A 15227-nucleotide genomic window follows, 5' to 3' on the forward strand; every position below is an offset into this window, starting at 1 on the left:
CCTTATTTTCGGGGAGGTTTTATTATTTTTGAAGTGCAGGAGGCGGTGAGCGTGGTCACCTCATGGCTGCTGCTGTGTTGCAATATTTTCAGGGGAGGGGTTTATTTTAGCGCATGCGCTCAAAAGCCCAATTGGGCTTATTATCCAGGGAGGTGTTGTTTTCAGGGAAACAGGGTACCAACTTTTTATTTATTAGAAATGTATCCGTCCTTTATCACTTTATAAGTAACTCAAGGCAGCAAACATACCTAATACTCCTGATTTCCCCCAAAACAATGACTCTGTGAGGTGAGTTGGACTGAGAGAGAGAGAGATTGCTTTTGAAGCAAAAATAACAATTTAGTCCTGGATAGTCTCAAAAGGAAAAAAAAAAACCTCAAGGCAAAGCCTCCCCTGAGCCACGGCCAGCTCTTGATGATTTCATAGTTATCGCCATGTAAGTTTTCCAACTACACGCAAGTGCTTTATGACCGCTTTCTGTCTCTTGCTTTTTCCCTGCCCCATGTACAAGCCTGGGATTTCCTGATGGCATCTCATCCAGATTACCAAGGTGTAGCTTTTCAAGTTCTGCCAAGGTCATCTTAGTGTTAGCAAGTGCCCTCCTGTTAACTTGACCTCATTCACAATGGCTTTTGCAGCTGGAGGTTCATCTTCAGCAAGAGAAGAGAGTATCCTCTTTCAAATGCACATGCAGCTCCTTACTGGCTTTGCATTTGCTTCTAACCATCTGCATATTCTTACCTCACAATGCATTTTGAATGGTGACTGCAGAAACAGAGATCTCCCACACAATCTCCTCAACCCTAACGTGAGGCCACCTGATTGCCATTTGCTAAGAGCATGACTCCACTGTGGAGTCTCCGTCATCTTGCCAGACTACCACCAGGTTGAAGCCAGTCCAAGATGTTCCCAAAGAAAGGGGGTATTTTCCTATGAGATCTGCCATGGAGCCATTCTAGGTCAGGTGGAAAGTCAACAAAGGTTGGAAATCAGTCTTGGAACTATTCTAGGTCACATGGGAGAAGAGTCAACAAGTTGGAGATCCAACGGTCACAGATTGGCCCATTGCAACACTGCTTTGTGTAGCTGCTGAGCCTTGTGTCTCTGTGACCTTTTTTAATTTGACTCCAAGAGACTGGACATCTCTTGTGTATTTTTTTTTCTTAATTTGAGCAGGAAAACATTGAACAAAGCAAAAAAAAAAAATCTGCTTACCAATGGGAACACTTACTGGAAAGCAGAACTGTTTCCCAAGTGGAGAAGAAGGCCTGCAGGGCTTATCTTTCTTTTGAGTCCTACGGCAGAAGACAAAAGATATGCTGTAGGGTAGGGCTGTCAAACTTGCGGCCGGCGGGCCAGGTACATCACTTGCTGGCCACGCCCACGTCCAGTTTAGCGAAGGGGGGGAAGTTGCGATATGTCATGTGATGCTGCCATGCCAGCGTGAGTTTGACAGCCCTGCTATAGGGGCGCTATCTATTACAGTATGGTACTATCTGTGTGTAACAGAGAGCAATAAAACAGCATCTCTGATGGGCCCTCTGTCCCTCACCCATAGCACAAGGCTATGAGTCAGGGAGGCCAGGCTTTGTCTCCACTTCCAGCTCTTCCCACCTTTACATTCTCTCTAAGCACAGGTTGAAAAAACACAGCTACAAATACCATGGGGCTGTAGCCACATAGAGTTTGGCTAAGAAGCCATCTTCGCCAGCGGCCATTAGGTGGAAACCTGCAGCAGTTGGGGTCCTCCCACTTCCTCACTGATGCCACCACTGGCTGCTTGGGTTGGTGTGAAGAAGAGAGGTTGGGAAAGGGGTTCAGCTCGAACCACAGAGTGATTGCAGTTTTTCTGGTGCAACAATTCCACCCACATGGCATCTCTAGCAAGCCTGGGCAATGTTACGGTTCCCTGCATGCTTTCTTCCTTCAGGAGCACAGCAGAATGACTTTGAAGGAATAGTATTTGCCCCCCAAACATTGCAAATAAAGGAATCCTTCAATCGTTCTGCAATCTACATTTAACTCTGGCCAGCAATATATCTAGCCCCATTGCTGAAGGTTAGGCAGGGGAAGGGTGTGGTTTTTGCATTGCCATCCCTTCTTTCAATTTCGAGGGCAGGAGGAAAGTGAAGATGTTGCTGTGTGGATCAACCTAGCCTAATTTCAGAAAAGGAGTAGCTTGTCATTCTCCTCTCTGCTTCCAAAGCATTGTTCAACAAAAGGGTGACCACAGGCATTTTTCTAACGGACATTCTCCTATTTTAAAAAAAAAACCACAAGTTTTAAGTTTGGTGGTAGGAAATTTATAATCTGTACATATTCATAATTTGGTTTGAGCTATAGGATTATCCCTATCCCTATTTTGACTTGCTAGAGTCAGGTAGGAAATAGCTTTGCTTTGTGTGGCTGATTTCTGTTACACTTAACAAAGAACGAAATTTTCTGAAGCAAGATTTCAGGGCTGATAGCAAATGCTTTTTTATTATTACTGTTATCGTTAACCCAAGATAATAACTGGATTCTGTGCCCAAATCTTGTTCTTTACATACTAATGGTCTCTGTTCTATAGATGGAACCCCTTTTCAGCAAAACCTGAAGATCAAAGATGCCTAGGGTTTTTAAAATTATAATTCTTCAAACATACCCCTATGTGCAACATTTTTTATTTAAAAAAATACATAACAAATCGAGCAGTGCATTTTGAAAAAGGTGCTCATAGTAGCTCTTAAAATACTGCAATCAGTGGGAAACAAAGCATGTGTTATGCTGCTGGAAGCTTGCTTAATAGGATTCTTGGTCAGGTATCTGCCCCACAATGTCCTCCCTGGACAATCTCAAGTGGCCCTGTATTTGTCCTACAGATTGCAGCAGCTGGAAGACACTTCAGTGCTTCTGTAGGACTGCTTTTGTCTTTAGAGATCAGATCATCCAAGCCACCATGCTCTTATTTCCTGAAAACTGGCAAAGCAATGAGTTGGCTTCCACTCTTCTGCTCTAGAACTGAGCCTCCCTAAAAGAGAGGACGGAAGTCTGGCTCAGGTCAGGTCTGGACATCCACCTCACTGGCATTTAGCTGTCTCCATAGCTGTAAACTCACAGCTCTCATTTGCCGGATGGCCTCCTCTTGAGACTCCAGCCACTGAGCAAGATTACGGAGTGACTCACGCTGTAAGACTGTAAAAAGAAAGAGAAATCACATGACTAATATAAGATGTTTATGGGGCTTCTCTTTTTGCACCATTCTAATATGAACGCATGTCACCCTGATATATTCAAACCCCTCAATCTTTACATTTAGATCTCTATCCCATTTGCAAATTTTGGATTACAACTCCCATGTCTCTGAGCCAATAAAGCCGGTCAGCAAAGATAACAAGCTGAAATCCAAGCCCACCTTAAATCTTGGTCAGGAAGGTAGCATAGACTCAACTAGGTGTATGAAACAAATGCCTTTCCATGCCAGCAAAATATGCATACTTGGGGGATGGGAGACTGAAGAGGACTTGGTCTTATTGAGAGGGCTGTGGTGACCATAGAGCAGCCAGCCATTTCTAGTGTCAAAATGTCACTCTGCTTGACTGGTATTGAGAGGATTGGGGTCATCCCAAGCTCAAGGAAGGTCATTGATTCAACATTAAGCTATTTAATGTTCTGGGAAGAAATATTCCACTTTCCTTCATGGTTCACATTTTGACTAAGTACAGTGCTCACTTTGAAGATGAGTTTCCTGAATAAACCCCAAGAGATTGGATTGGCAGAAGAAAGCTTTGAACTTGTGGTTTGAACACCACAATGGCTATATTAACATGCTAAGGTAAACTTGTGATTGGTTATTAGAACTCACACACACACACACAAAAATAGTAACCCTCCCTCCCCAGTTAAATTCAGGGAGAGCAAAGGAAGATTTGAGAAGCGTAGGTAAAAGGACAGATCTGAGGGATGCTCAGACTGATCACAGGGAAATCCTCTGTCAAAGCAACAAGGTTAGGAATGGATATTTATTGTGAAGAAAGGATTAGAAGTCTACAAATATTTTGTAATCTTACTGTGACATAATACTCTGAAGAATTGAACCTGAATTGTAATTTTGAGGAACCTGTTTACAATTCTTTTAAAATTAAATAATAAATGTTAATTTGATTGATTGTTCGAATGTTATTTTAAAAAATGACTGCACCTTCCCCACATCCGACCAATTACATTGCTTCATATCTAGAGAAAAGGAGACAAGAGAAATTTGGAAATTTTTCCAAAACAATTTTTCCAGACAAGGATTTAGTGGTATTAAAACAATTGATCTCAGGGATGATACTTTCATTCCAAAATAACAAAAAGGCACCCCACCCGGTAACACCACAAGATCTAAACAAATCTCCTTAGGGTTTATTGTATCGTGTGAACCTGGTTTTGCAGTTTAGACAACAATCCTTTATTAAAAGCAAGCTGGTAAACTGCTTTAAGTGATATGTTCTTATTTAAGTTGGCATTCTGAAGCCTTTCTAAATTAGGTTTAGGTTCATTGGACTTATATGCCGCCCTTCTCCCAAAGGACTCAGGGCAGCGTATAACATAAAAACACATATTACAAAAGTTAAAAGAATAGAATAGAATATCCAAAAAACCCAATAGACATTTACAATGATATTTAGAAATTAAATTAAAATTAACAATTAAAATTAATAATTTATTTTATTCAGGCCAGACCGGCTTGCTGGAAAAGCCAACTTTTTAGGGCGTGCCAGAAGGACCGGAGGTTGGGAATAATGCGAAGCTCCGGGGGCAGCTCATTCCAAAGGGAAGTCGCTCCCACAGAGAAGGCTCTCTCCCTGGGGGTTGCCAGCCGACACTGCCTGGGCATCCCGATCCAGGAAAGGGTGCAACTGGCGTACCAGGCGAACCTGGTCAGGTGCTCTTCTAAACTAAGCCGTGTATCCAGGAGGACTCCCAGATTGCAGGCCATCTCTGAGGGGGCTAAAATTTCTCCCCCTATCATCAAAGATGGTACAAGATGAACAAATCAGGATGACGGGAACCACAGTCACTCAGTCTTGGAATCATTGAGCTTGAGCCTGTTCGTCCCCATCCAGATCCGTACAGCCTCCAGGCATCGGAACATCACATCGGCATCGTTTGGGTGGTTTGGGGTAGAGATGAAAAGTTGTGTATCATCAGCGCATTGATGATACCGTACCCCAAAACCATGGATGACCTTGCCCAGCGGTTTCATGTATATGTTGAACAGGAGGGGTGAGAGAACTGACCCCTGGGGCACCCCACAAGTGAGGCGCCTCGGGGTCAATCTTTGCCCTCCAGTCAACACGAACTGTGATCGATCCGAAAGGTAGGAGAACCACCGCAGAACAGTGCTCCCAACCCCCCGAGTCGTCGCAGTAGGATACCATGGTCGATGGTATTGAAAGCCACCAAGAAGTCTAATAGGACCAGGACAGAGTAACAACCCCTGTCCCGGGCCTGCCAGAGATCATCAACCAACGCGACCAATGCCGTCTCCGTGCTGTACTCAGGCCTGAAACGCGACTGAAAAGGATCCAGATAGGCAGCTTCATCCAGGTACTGGGGAAGCTGACATGCTACCACGCTCTCAACAACCTTCACTACAAAGCGAAGGTTGGAGACCGGACGATAGTTGGCTAAAGAGGCTGGGTCCAGGGAAGGCTTCTTAAGGAGGGGCCTCACCACCACCTCCTTCAAGGTGGTGGGAAAGAACCCCTCTTTCAATGAAGCATTGGTAATTGCCTGGAGCCAGCTTCGTGTCACCTCCCAGGAAGCCAAAACTAATCAAGAGGGACATGGGTCCAGCACACAAGTGGCAGCACTGAGTCTCCCCATAACCCTGTCCATGCCCTCGGGAGTCACAGGGTCAAACTCATCCCAGATAGTTTCCACAAGATTTATCCCCGTCGACTCGCCCGAATCTACCCAGTCAGAGTCCAAGCCTGTCCGGATCTGAGCGATTTTATCCTGCAAATACTGAACAAATTCCTCAGCCCTACCCTGCAAGGGGTCTTCCCCAGTTCCTTGATTAAGTAAGGAGCGGGTCACCCTAAACAGGGCACCTGGGCAGTTACCTGCAGACACGATAAGAGCGGGAAAATGTTGCCATTTTGCCGCTTTTATCGCCACTAAGTAGGATTTAATATGAATTCTTACTGGTGTTCAGTCGGATTCGGACCGGCTGGCCCTCCAATCACTCACAAATTGGTGTAATCCTGAGGGCTGACTCAGATAAGAGAACCTACAATTCTGATGTTGGTTGTTATTTTATTTCTTTCTTTCCTGGTGGTAGAAAGAGGGCTTACAAAAGTTTACAACCATATTATATTTGGAAAGAAGGTGCCTGGCTAAATTTCAGCGTGAGCTTCCATATTTGTGTTTACCATGGGAAGAGTGTTCCACGTGATTTATGTAACAGGCGAGCCAAAGTATAACTATTTAGATATCAAATCATTTCACAGCAATATAATTTAAAATACAGCTTCATATATTGAATATGAAAAAATAAATCTTATGTCAGAAGCTACATTTTGAAAAAAAGAGAAGCAGAGTGATTAGAAGTAGTGGGTATTCAAAAACCTACTGTATGTTTTTCCTCTTAACTTATCCAGAAGAACCTTTGTGGCATATAATGAATTCCCATCAAAACCTCAGCTTGGTCAGACTTCAAAAGGGAATACTCAATGAAAATGCTTTCTTCCCTACGGCGAATGCAAATTAGATACTATCTTGAGCTTTTCAGTATCTCCTTAGTTATGTGTAGCCCATGAAACTCCAGACTTACCACTCAGGTACACAGCCAGCGTTGCTAAGCCAAGACTGGTCACAACAAGCACTCCAAGGAGAGCAAAGAAGGCAATGGGACAACAAGCAGGTCTGAAGCAAGGACAGCAGGTGAAAGTAGAGAGAAGGTGGAAATTCTGGGCTGGGGAAAAGGCCGAATTATCTTCGTTTGGGAAAGAAAAACGCTTGAAGGAAGCCTTATGTGGAGGCCCTGGAGTTGTGGCCTGGGACTGGCTGTTTCCTGCAGAAGAAAGGATGGGGGTGGGGGGGATGAACAGAAATGGAAGAAAACCGTAATAGATTTTTGGTCAGGGGACTATCCCAGGGCTCTTCAGCCATTTGCTTCAGTCAACGCAAGCTTGCCAGAAAAGGTGCAAACAATGAAAGGCAAAAGATAACCTCCAATCTTCTTGAAAACTTTCATTCCTTTACTTGATTACCTTCGGAAGCCTTGGTGTCCTCACTTCTGATGGAGGCATAGTGCAGATCACTAATAGATTCCACTGTGTGCAAATTGATGTCTTCCATCTCATTATGTTGAACAAGCTTCCTGTCAGAGGAAGCAGACGCCTTCATCGGGGTTTCTGCACAGGAAAGGAAAGGGTATTTGGCAGGTGAGTGGCAGCCAATCTTCCAGAACTGTCTGCAAATTCGGTCTCCTTGTGCTCTGAAGTCCGATGGATTTTTTTTTTTTTACCCTGGGTGGGGAAAAGGTGTTTGCCCTTTTTAAACGGGGACTTGTCCTTTTTTATTTTCCTACTTGCTTCCTGCAGCTTCTAACCAATTGGGAGGTGGAAAAACCATCACATTCATCTCTTTATTCGGTTATTGGTAATGTTTCCAAAATCATTTCACCTTTAGATAAAAGGAAATGTAACTCCCTTGGAATCGAGTATTATTGAGCCAACTGCCAGCGTATGAAGGATCATCTTGTAACATGCAACACCACAAAGCAAATGCAATAATACCATTTTATTTACACTGGAACTGTGTTCCTCTGTGTGGAATGACTTTACTGGCCAAATGGCCCTAAATTCTGCATTCCTATAAACACTTCAATCCTGCCCCCTTCTATTGATGCTAGCACTTTCTATCATAATCAGTATCCTTTACTGTACTGTAGAGTCCTTTCACACCAGGAAAAGAGCAACAATCTGGTTCCTGTTATCAGAGTCATCAGAATAGTATTTGCCTACTATGTTACCCTGTGGAGTCTCTTTGTACAGGCAAAGGTTGAATGCAATTTTATTGGACCACATTCTCTATGCAATAGGGCAGGGTGAAGAGTGCAGTGGATTTGGCTCCAAAGGCAGACAGACAGTGACTTAAATCCTCTGTCTTTTCATTGCCACATTATTGTTGGCAGTGACAGCCAGTGATGACAGTGTCTCCCCTCCCCCCCCCTGGAGAGAGTTGGGGAAAGGCTGTCAGTCTGCAAAACTGTTGACAGAGATGCAACTTCTGTTTTTCTCTCCTTAGCACAATTCTTTCACTCCATCCCATCAGGTTGTGGTTGTTGTCAAAACAATAGATTTCAGGAGGTGGTGGGGTGTCTGAATGAAAGATCTGCCTGCTGAGCCTCTGCCAGGGAGGACAGTTGTTAATGGAGCAAATTGCTGCCAAGCTGGCAACTGATCCCTGGGCGGGGCAAGGTTCCTGGCAGCTAGATCTCGGTTCTCAAATTGGGGTCATGTTTTTCAAGGGCACAATGGATAACACACACAGCATAATTGGACCTTAAAGAACAACTTAGAAGGCATGGGTCCCTTCCTACTCCTTGGGCCTAAAGGATGGAAGGAAAAGTGATGCTTTCTGCTGCTTGGTTACAAAAAAAAAAACTTTTATGAAAGCATCCCTTGAATATTATCACAGCTCTGTACAAAGTTAACTTGGCAAGGTGTAAGTGGCTTAAATTGGAATTTAGAAAGGGGAACAGAAAATGAGTTTTACCATTTTGAAGATTCTTAGATGTTGAAAGAAAATTACGGGACTGTTCAGGACAGATAAGATCTTAATCTTAGAACAATGACAATAAGGAATGCTTGTCCAGTACATGCAGCCAAAGGGACAAACTACCTACAATAACTGCCAAACCATTAGGTAATCATAACGGTTTAAAAGATTTGTTAATGCAGGAAATGCTCTCGTTATAATAATGTGTCTTAAAAACACACACAATTAATTATAAGAGAAAAATAAAAGTTTTAGAACTGTTACAGCTTTCTGAAGAAAAATTAAAAATTGAGTAAATGGTATATGAGTATAGATAAAATTATATCATTTTGATAAGTACTAATGCATGTGAATTAGGCCGCATCATCATGTGGAACAGTTAATAAAGCTTGAATTTATTGAGAAAATGCTTCTTTCTGTAGCATACAATCCAACTATGAAAATTCACTTCATCAGGTTGTGGTCATCAACCTGTATGCCTTTAAACAAGGATTAGCCTCACATAAGGCTATATATGAGTACCAGTCATAAAGGCTGCATTAATTTTCTTAGATTTTTTTGGAAGGGAAGAGCACCAAAGATTGGAGGAATAATGTTACCTGGTTTACAATTTGAAGGCAAGTGTTGTTTTTTAAGCCATGCTAAGCTTTTTTTTTTTCTTTTCTTTTTTTAGGACTTATACTATCTATCTACATACCTTCCATTTCGGAACGGGTACATGCTAGCACTGACTTTTGGCAATGACAACTGAATGGAGAGCCACAAAGGGATCAGGATTTTCAGTTGCCACTATTCTATAGAAATTTGCAATAATGCAGGATCTATAATAGAAGAGAACAACCTAAAACACAACATAACACATAACATAATAACATGACAAAAAAGAGCATCGGGATTCTCAATCACCTGCTGCAAAATTTATACCATAATAATGCATTTTATATATATATATATATATATATATATATATATATATATATATATATATATATATATATATATATATATATATATATATATATATATATATATATATATATATATATATATATATATATATATATATATATATATATATATATATATATAATATATATATATATAAAACTGAGCTGTAGAAACGGCAAACAAATATTTAAGAAATAACTGCCAGTGCAATATAATAAGTATCTGGTTGCACAGTAATAGCAACACATTTATCTGAACAAAATTCTATAAATCAACCCAAAGTCTCTTTCCTTCACATATTTATCTGCAGACCATCAGTTTCTTTGCTATTAACCATCAACACGGGGTGTTTGACCATTATACTTTGAGTGAGGAAAAATATTAAAAACTACTCCCCTGAACACTTTTTCACCCTTCCTAGGACAAGGTGAATAGCCTTTCTCTTCAAGCTATACAGCTTCACACATCAAGAAATTAGGAGGTAGAAAGGACATTCCTTTGGCATGATAAATGCCAAATGGTACATATGATATGTGCTCTACAAAAGAGACCTCCCAGAGACCATACCTTCTCCAATTTCACCGGACATCCTATAGACCAACTTCTTTTTCTACGGCTCTCCTGGAGTTTGCTCGAACTGGGGGCAAGTTTTCAGAAGCCGCTATGCGAGGCCTATCAGGTCCTCTGGGAACTGATAGGGAAGTAAACATAGGCTTCTGCCTGTCAGGTCAGCTGCTAGGGCTTAAAATAGGAATAAGAGAGCCCAAGGAGGAGCTATTGACAGAGCCAGAAAAGAAATGCCGGGTGGACAGACCATGTACTATATAAGGCTATTGGAAATATTGGAAGGCTGATTGAAAAGAGGAGGAGGAAAGAAGAGGAAGAAAAATAGAATTGCCGATGTGGGACGTTTCCCTACGGACAGAAAATGCTAGTTGGAAAGGGAAAATGAGAAAACATGGGAACACTTAGGTTAGAGTAATGAGGAAGTTGCAACTATCTTTTCCGATACCTTCTGAGCAAAAATTCTTCAGCAGTAAGGAATAGTGAGCATCTTGGCAGTATTTCCCAAATCTCTGGAATTCTGTACTGCATACCTTAAAACAAGGATGATGATGATGATGAAGATAGTTAATCTTCCATTCGATTCACAGTCTGGGACTGGTAAAAACTGAACGGTTCAAGACCTAACCAAGAACCTAAGAGCTGTTAAAGTAGCGCCTGAGTATATAGATAGATCTTTATCTATTTTGGGGCGGAGTGCAAAAGGCACTCGTCTCGGTTTAAGTCGGATTGGCGCCACCTTGGGGTCCAAATTGAATGAGATAGGTTTACCCACATACTTACCAAGACTGGGGCTGAACACGTCCTCAAACTCCTTAAAAATCTGTTCAGCGCTGCTGTTCTCCACGGCGTTGATCCCGGTGACTTCTAACCCCAAGGCTTCAAACCAATCAAGTCCAAGAAGGTTCTGTAACGGCGCGCTGGCGATGGTCACGGGTAGCTGGGCTACGATGTCCTTGAAACGAATTTGGAACGTGCCGTGGCCCACGATGGGGACTCGGTTCCCCTGGTAGTCTCGTAGCAGGATGTCTGGTGCACGTAACTGGCTCTTTTTGAGGCTAGGGATAGCCTTTTTCATGGACGCCCATGAAATGATCGTCAGGGACGATCCTGTGTCAACTTCCAGCTCGCAAGGAGAGCCCTCCAAGAGGACTGTGACTTTCAGCTTTTTAGGCCTCTTGGTGCGGACCTGACTTATTGTGGTGAGATAGGTTCGCAATTCCTCTCTCTGGGTTAACTCTATCTCAGGATCAGTACCCTGGCAATACTCTCGTTGGGCGTCCTGGTAGAACGCTCTCTCAGCTCTTTGTGTGTGATCTCTCTGGGAATACGCCCTTTCAGCTCTTTGGAAATTTTCTCTCTGGGTAAACTCTCGTGGATTTCTCTCTGGGCGCCCTTTTTGACTTCACCAAGCCCCTGGGTTGGACTTCTGTTGGCGGTACATAGGAGGCTGCCGTGAGGAGGCAGGGACTTCGCTCCGGCACACTCGTGCGATGTGCCCAAGTTTGTCGCAATGCGAACAAACAACGTTCCTGAACCTACAGGTAGACCGGGGGTGATTCCCTCCGCAGCTTGCGCAGGGTGGCAAACGGAATCCGGGTCTCCCCCCTGGCCTCATGTGACTGCTCCGCATCAGGTGACTGTCCTCGAACTCGGGATCCTCGTCGTCTGGATTGGTGTCCTCGTAGTGGATTCTGGTGTGTCTGGGTGCTGGCTGGCTTACGTTGAACCCACGTTGTATGGTTTCCGACGATCTTTCCGCTGACTCGGACGCCCTTGCTTCGTTTAGTGCTATTTGGAAGGTTAAATTGGGATTGGCCAACAACCTTTTTTGTAGCGAAATGTCCTTTAGCCCACAAACAAGTCTTGCCAGGATTTGCTCGTCCAGATCCCTGAACTCGCAATGAGTTGCTGCTTTACGTAGGGCTGCAACATATTGGTTGATTGATTCTCCCGCCTTCTGGTTCCATGTGTTGAATTCCTGGCGGCAAACGTGGCGGGAAGGTTTTGGCACGTAATGAGTTTGCAGAGTCTGCTGCAACGCCGTCCATGATACCGCTTGTATCGGAGTAGGCTCGGAGAGGTCCCTGGCCGTGTTGAAAACTTCTCGCCCACAGTAGCTGAGGAAGATGTTCTTCTTTCGGGAATCGGTTATTCCCATGTATTCGTTCGCTTCGAGAAAACACTCGAAACGAATCATGTATGCCTCCCATTGGTCGTTCATCGGGTCGAACGGAGCGGGAGGAGTGTGCATCGCCATCTTCTCTGCATTGAATTTGCCGCGCTGCGATGGCCTGAGATGGCTGCCGGAATTTCTGCCGAATTCCTGGGCTGGATCGAATCCTGGGATTCTGGAGGTAGCTTCTTCGTCCTATCTGTCTCTCGATCCCACCTTCGTCGCCAATGTTGGATTCGAGCAACGAGAGAACAGACTCCGGACACGAAGTGACTTAACAGCTCTTTATTAGTAGTAGTAGTAGTGATCCAGCTTGCTCTGTGGTCGGAGGGTTCCCTTTTTATAGGGATCGGGTACGCCTCTCGACCAATCAGAACGATACCTGTTTCCCGCCGTAGCGGCGGACCTGAGAGGAGACTTGCTGCGATATATGTTAATATCTAACAGTAATAGTCTAATTTTCTGAGATGGTGGATTTGGGGTTTTCATGAGCTGTACGCCATAATCATCACAATTATGACAAATCACGGCGTGAACTATCATGCTTTGCATGTAAAGAGTCTTATCTCATATATTAGTTTCACCTTTTAAGTTGCATTACTGAAATAAATGAATTTTTGCACGATATTCTATTTTTTTGAGTTTCACCTGTACCTTATTTCCTGCAATGTAGCAACATCCCTGCCCACATTCTTGGATTCTAAATCTGGGCTAGCAATGGAGTTCCCAATATGTATGGTTCTGGGAAACGTCTTGAGGAAGTAGACTGTGCCGAGTGTGAGCTCGGCCACCTTCATTCTGGGCACATGCCTCTTCTGGTTGGTTAAGGCTTCCAAAGAGGTGGCATGTGGTTTGGTTCAAGCAGTGATTAATGCCTCTTTGCAGAAGAGGGTAGCACCTCCTGCCCTGAAGGACGCAGTGGTGCATCCCCCTATTCAAGAGGCTGTCCTTTGACCCAATAGTATAAGGCAACGTTCATGCAGTCTCCACTCTTCCCTTTTTAGGAAAGATTGTTAAGAAAGTGGTTGGTGCCCAGTTGCAAAGAACCCTGGATGGAACTGATTACCAGGACTCTTTTAGGTCTGGGTTGAGATTAGAGGTGGTATGCTGCCGGTTGACACCAGTTCAGGTGAGCGGGAGGCTCTGCCCACTCACCCAGATGTCATCAAGGACCTTCTGCACATGCCCAGACAGCAGTGCATGAGCAAAGCAAGTGCGCGGGTGCTAGCGCTTCTGCTACTGAACCAGTAGTGAAGAAAATAGAATACCATTACTGGTTCAGATCAAAACACAGCATTGAAATGGCATTGATTGCACTTGTTGAAGACACTTGGAGGGCTTGGGATGGGGTGATGAAACCATTCTGGCCTTCCTGGTCCTCTCCGAGGGTTTTGATACCATTGACCTTGGTATCCTTTGAGACCAGCTTCAGGGGTTTGGAGTGGGAGGCACTGGGATATGATGGTTCTCCTCCTACTTCGGTGATGGTTCCAGTTGGTGTTGGTGTTGGTATGGAAAGAGAGGTTGAGCTCCAGGACCCTACAGTGTGGCATGCTCCAGGGCTTGAACCTTTTGCCTTTTTAAAAAAATCTACATGAAACCCCTGGGATCATCCATCAGTATGGGGGTCTAGTATCATCACTATGTGAGTAACACCTAATTTTATTTAACATGACATGAAAAAAGGAACATGAAAGAAGACCACAACTGGACGTCCCCCCCGGGCAATGGTGATACTGTTTAAACCCAGAAGTGCTTCAATGCTCCTGACACGCCTGTAGTAGTACCTAATAACACATCCCCTGCACCTATCCAGACAGGTGATGCTGTGGCAGTGCTGGTTTTGACTCAACCCTGGCAAGATGGAGTGGCTCTAGGTTTTGCCCACACCCCAGGCCCAAATGATGTTTTTATCTTTTGACTCTAGGAGAGGACTGAGTTGGTGCACAAATTCAAGGTCCTTCTAGATCCATGGCTCCTGGTTGAGGAGGCGGTGGTAGCTGTGCCTGGGGGGTGGGGGTGGAGCTTTCCATAGATTCATCTGGTGCACCAATTGCACCCTTTCCTGGACTGAGAAGCTCATGGTCACTCATGTCTTGGTAGTTCCCATTTGGATTATTGCAATGTGTTCTACATGGGTCTGCCCTTCAAGACCACTCAGAAGCTACAAATGGTAAAGAATGCAGCAGCATGCGCAGTGATGGGTGTCTCTAGGTTATACATTTAATATTTCTGTTGCATGAGCTGCCCTGGCTTCCAGTTTCTTCGGGGGGGCAATTTAAGGTGATAGTTTAAGACCCCACATGGCACAGCCCCAGGTTATCTATGGAACCGCTTTTCTCTAAAGACATCCACTGGTCCACATTAGATAGATGGGCCTGCTTCTAGTCCCTTCCTTTAAAAGATTGCCATCTTACAGGAAGGAGCTAGGAAGCATCGCTCTTCCATGGCAGCCCCTGCCCTATAAAAAATACTCTCACCCCAAAGGTTTGGCAAACCTCAAACCCTCTTGCTTTTAAAAAGCACTGAAGATCTGGCTTTTCCAAGCCCTAACATTAAGATAGGATGAGATGGCTGCATGTTGGACCTTTGACATGTCACCAGGTTTTTCATTTTTAATGTTTGTGGTTTTAATAGTTTTCAAATGGTTTCTATGTTGTTTTAATTCTTGATTGGGAGCCATTCAGAGTTCTGTATAAGATGGCAGCTGAATAATGTTTTAAATAAATAAATAAAATGTCCCTCACTTATAGAAATAATTATTTGAATATTAGTTTATTTATGT

General features: G+C 43.8%; 1 protein-coding gene across 1 annotated transcript; it reads right to left on the reverse strand.

Moving 5' to 3' along the window:
• Window positions 1-2795: 2795 nt before the first annotated feature.
• Window positions 2796-10937, reverse strand: LSMEM2 (leucine rich single-pass membrane protein 2). The gene is made up of 4 exons (XM_081935172.1): window positions 10270-10937; window positions 7242-7385; window positions 6803-7042; window positions 2796-3174 (listed from the first exon to the last, which is right to left on the reverse strand). Exons 1-4 carry the CDS (start codon window positions 10289-10291, stop codon window positions 3041-3043), a joined length of 540 nt encoding a protein of 179 aa, XP_081791298.1. The 5' UTR covers window positions 10292-10937; the 3' UTR covers window positions 2796-3040.
• Between the last annotated feature and the right edge of the window lie 4290 nt (window positions 10938-15227).

Source organism: Natrix helvetica (genome assembly GCF_964273705.1).
Source record: "Natrix helvetica genome assembly, chromosome: 1".
In the NCBI taxonomy this organism is placed as follows: domain Eukaryota; kingdom Metazoa; phylum Chordata; class Lepidosauria; order Squamata; family Natricidae; genus Natrix; species Natrix helvetica.

What these genes read in the sequence shown, in the direction of transcription:
- LSMEM2 (XM_081935172.1), bottom strand. Translation starts at nt 10,291, where the DNA reads ATGTCCGGTGAAATTGGAGAAG. An exon ending in GTCCGGTGAAATTGGAGAAG is followed by an intron (nt 7,386 to 10,269) that starts GTATGGTCTCTG and finishes TTTCCTGTGCAG; the next exon opens with AAACCCCGATGAAGGCGTCT. An exon ending in GCTGGCTGTGTACCTGAGTG is followed by an intron (nt 3,175 to 6,802) that starts GTAAGTCTGGAG and finishes TTCTTTTTACAG; the next exon opens with TCTTACAGCGTGAGTCACTC.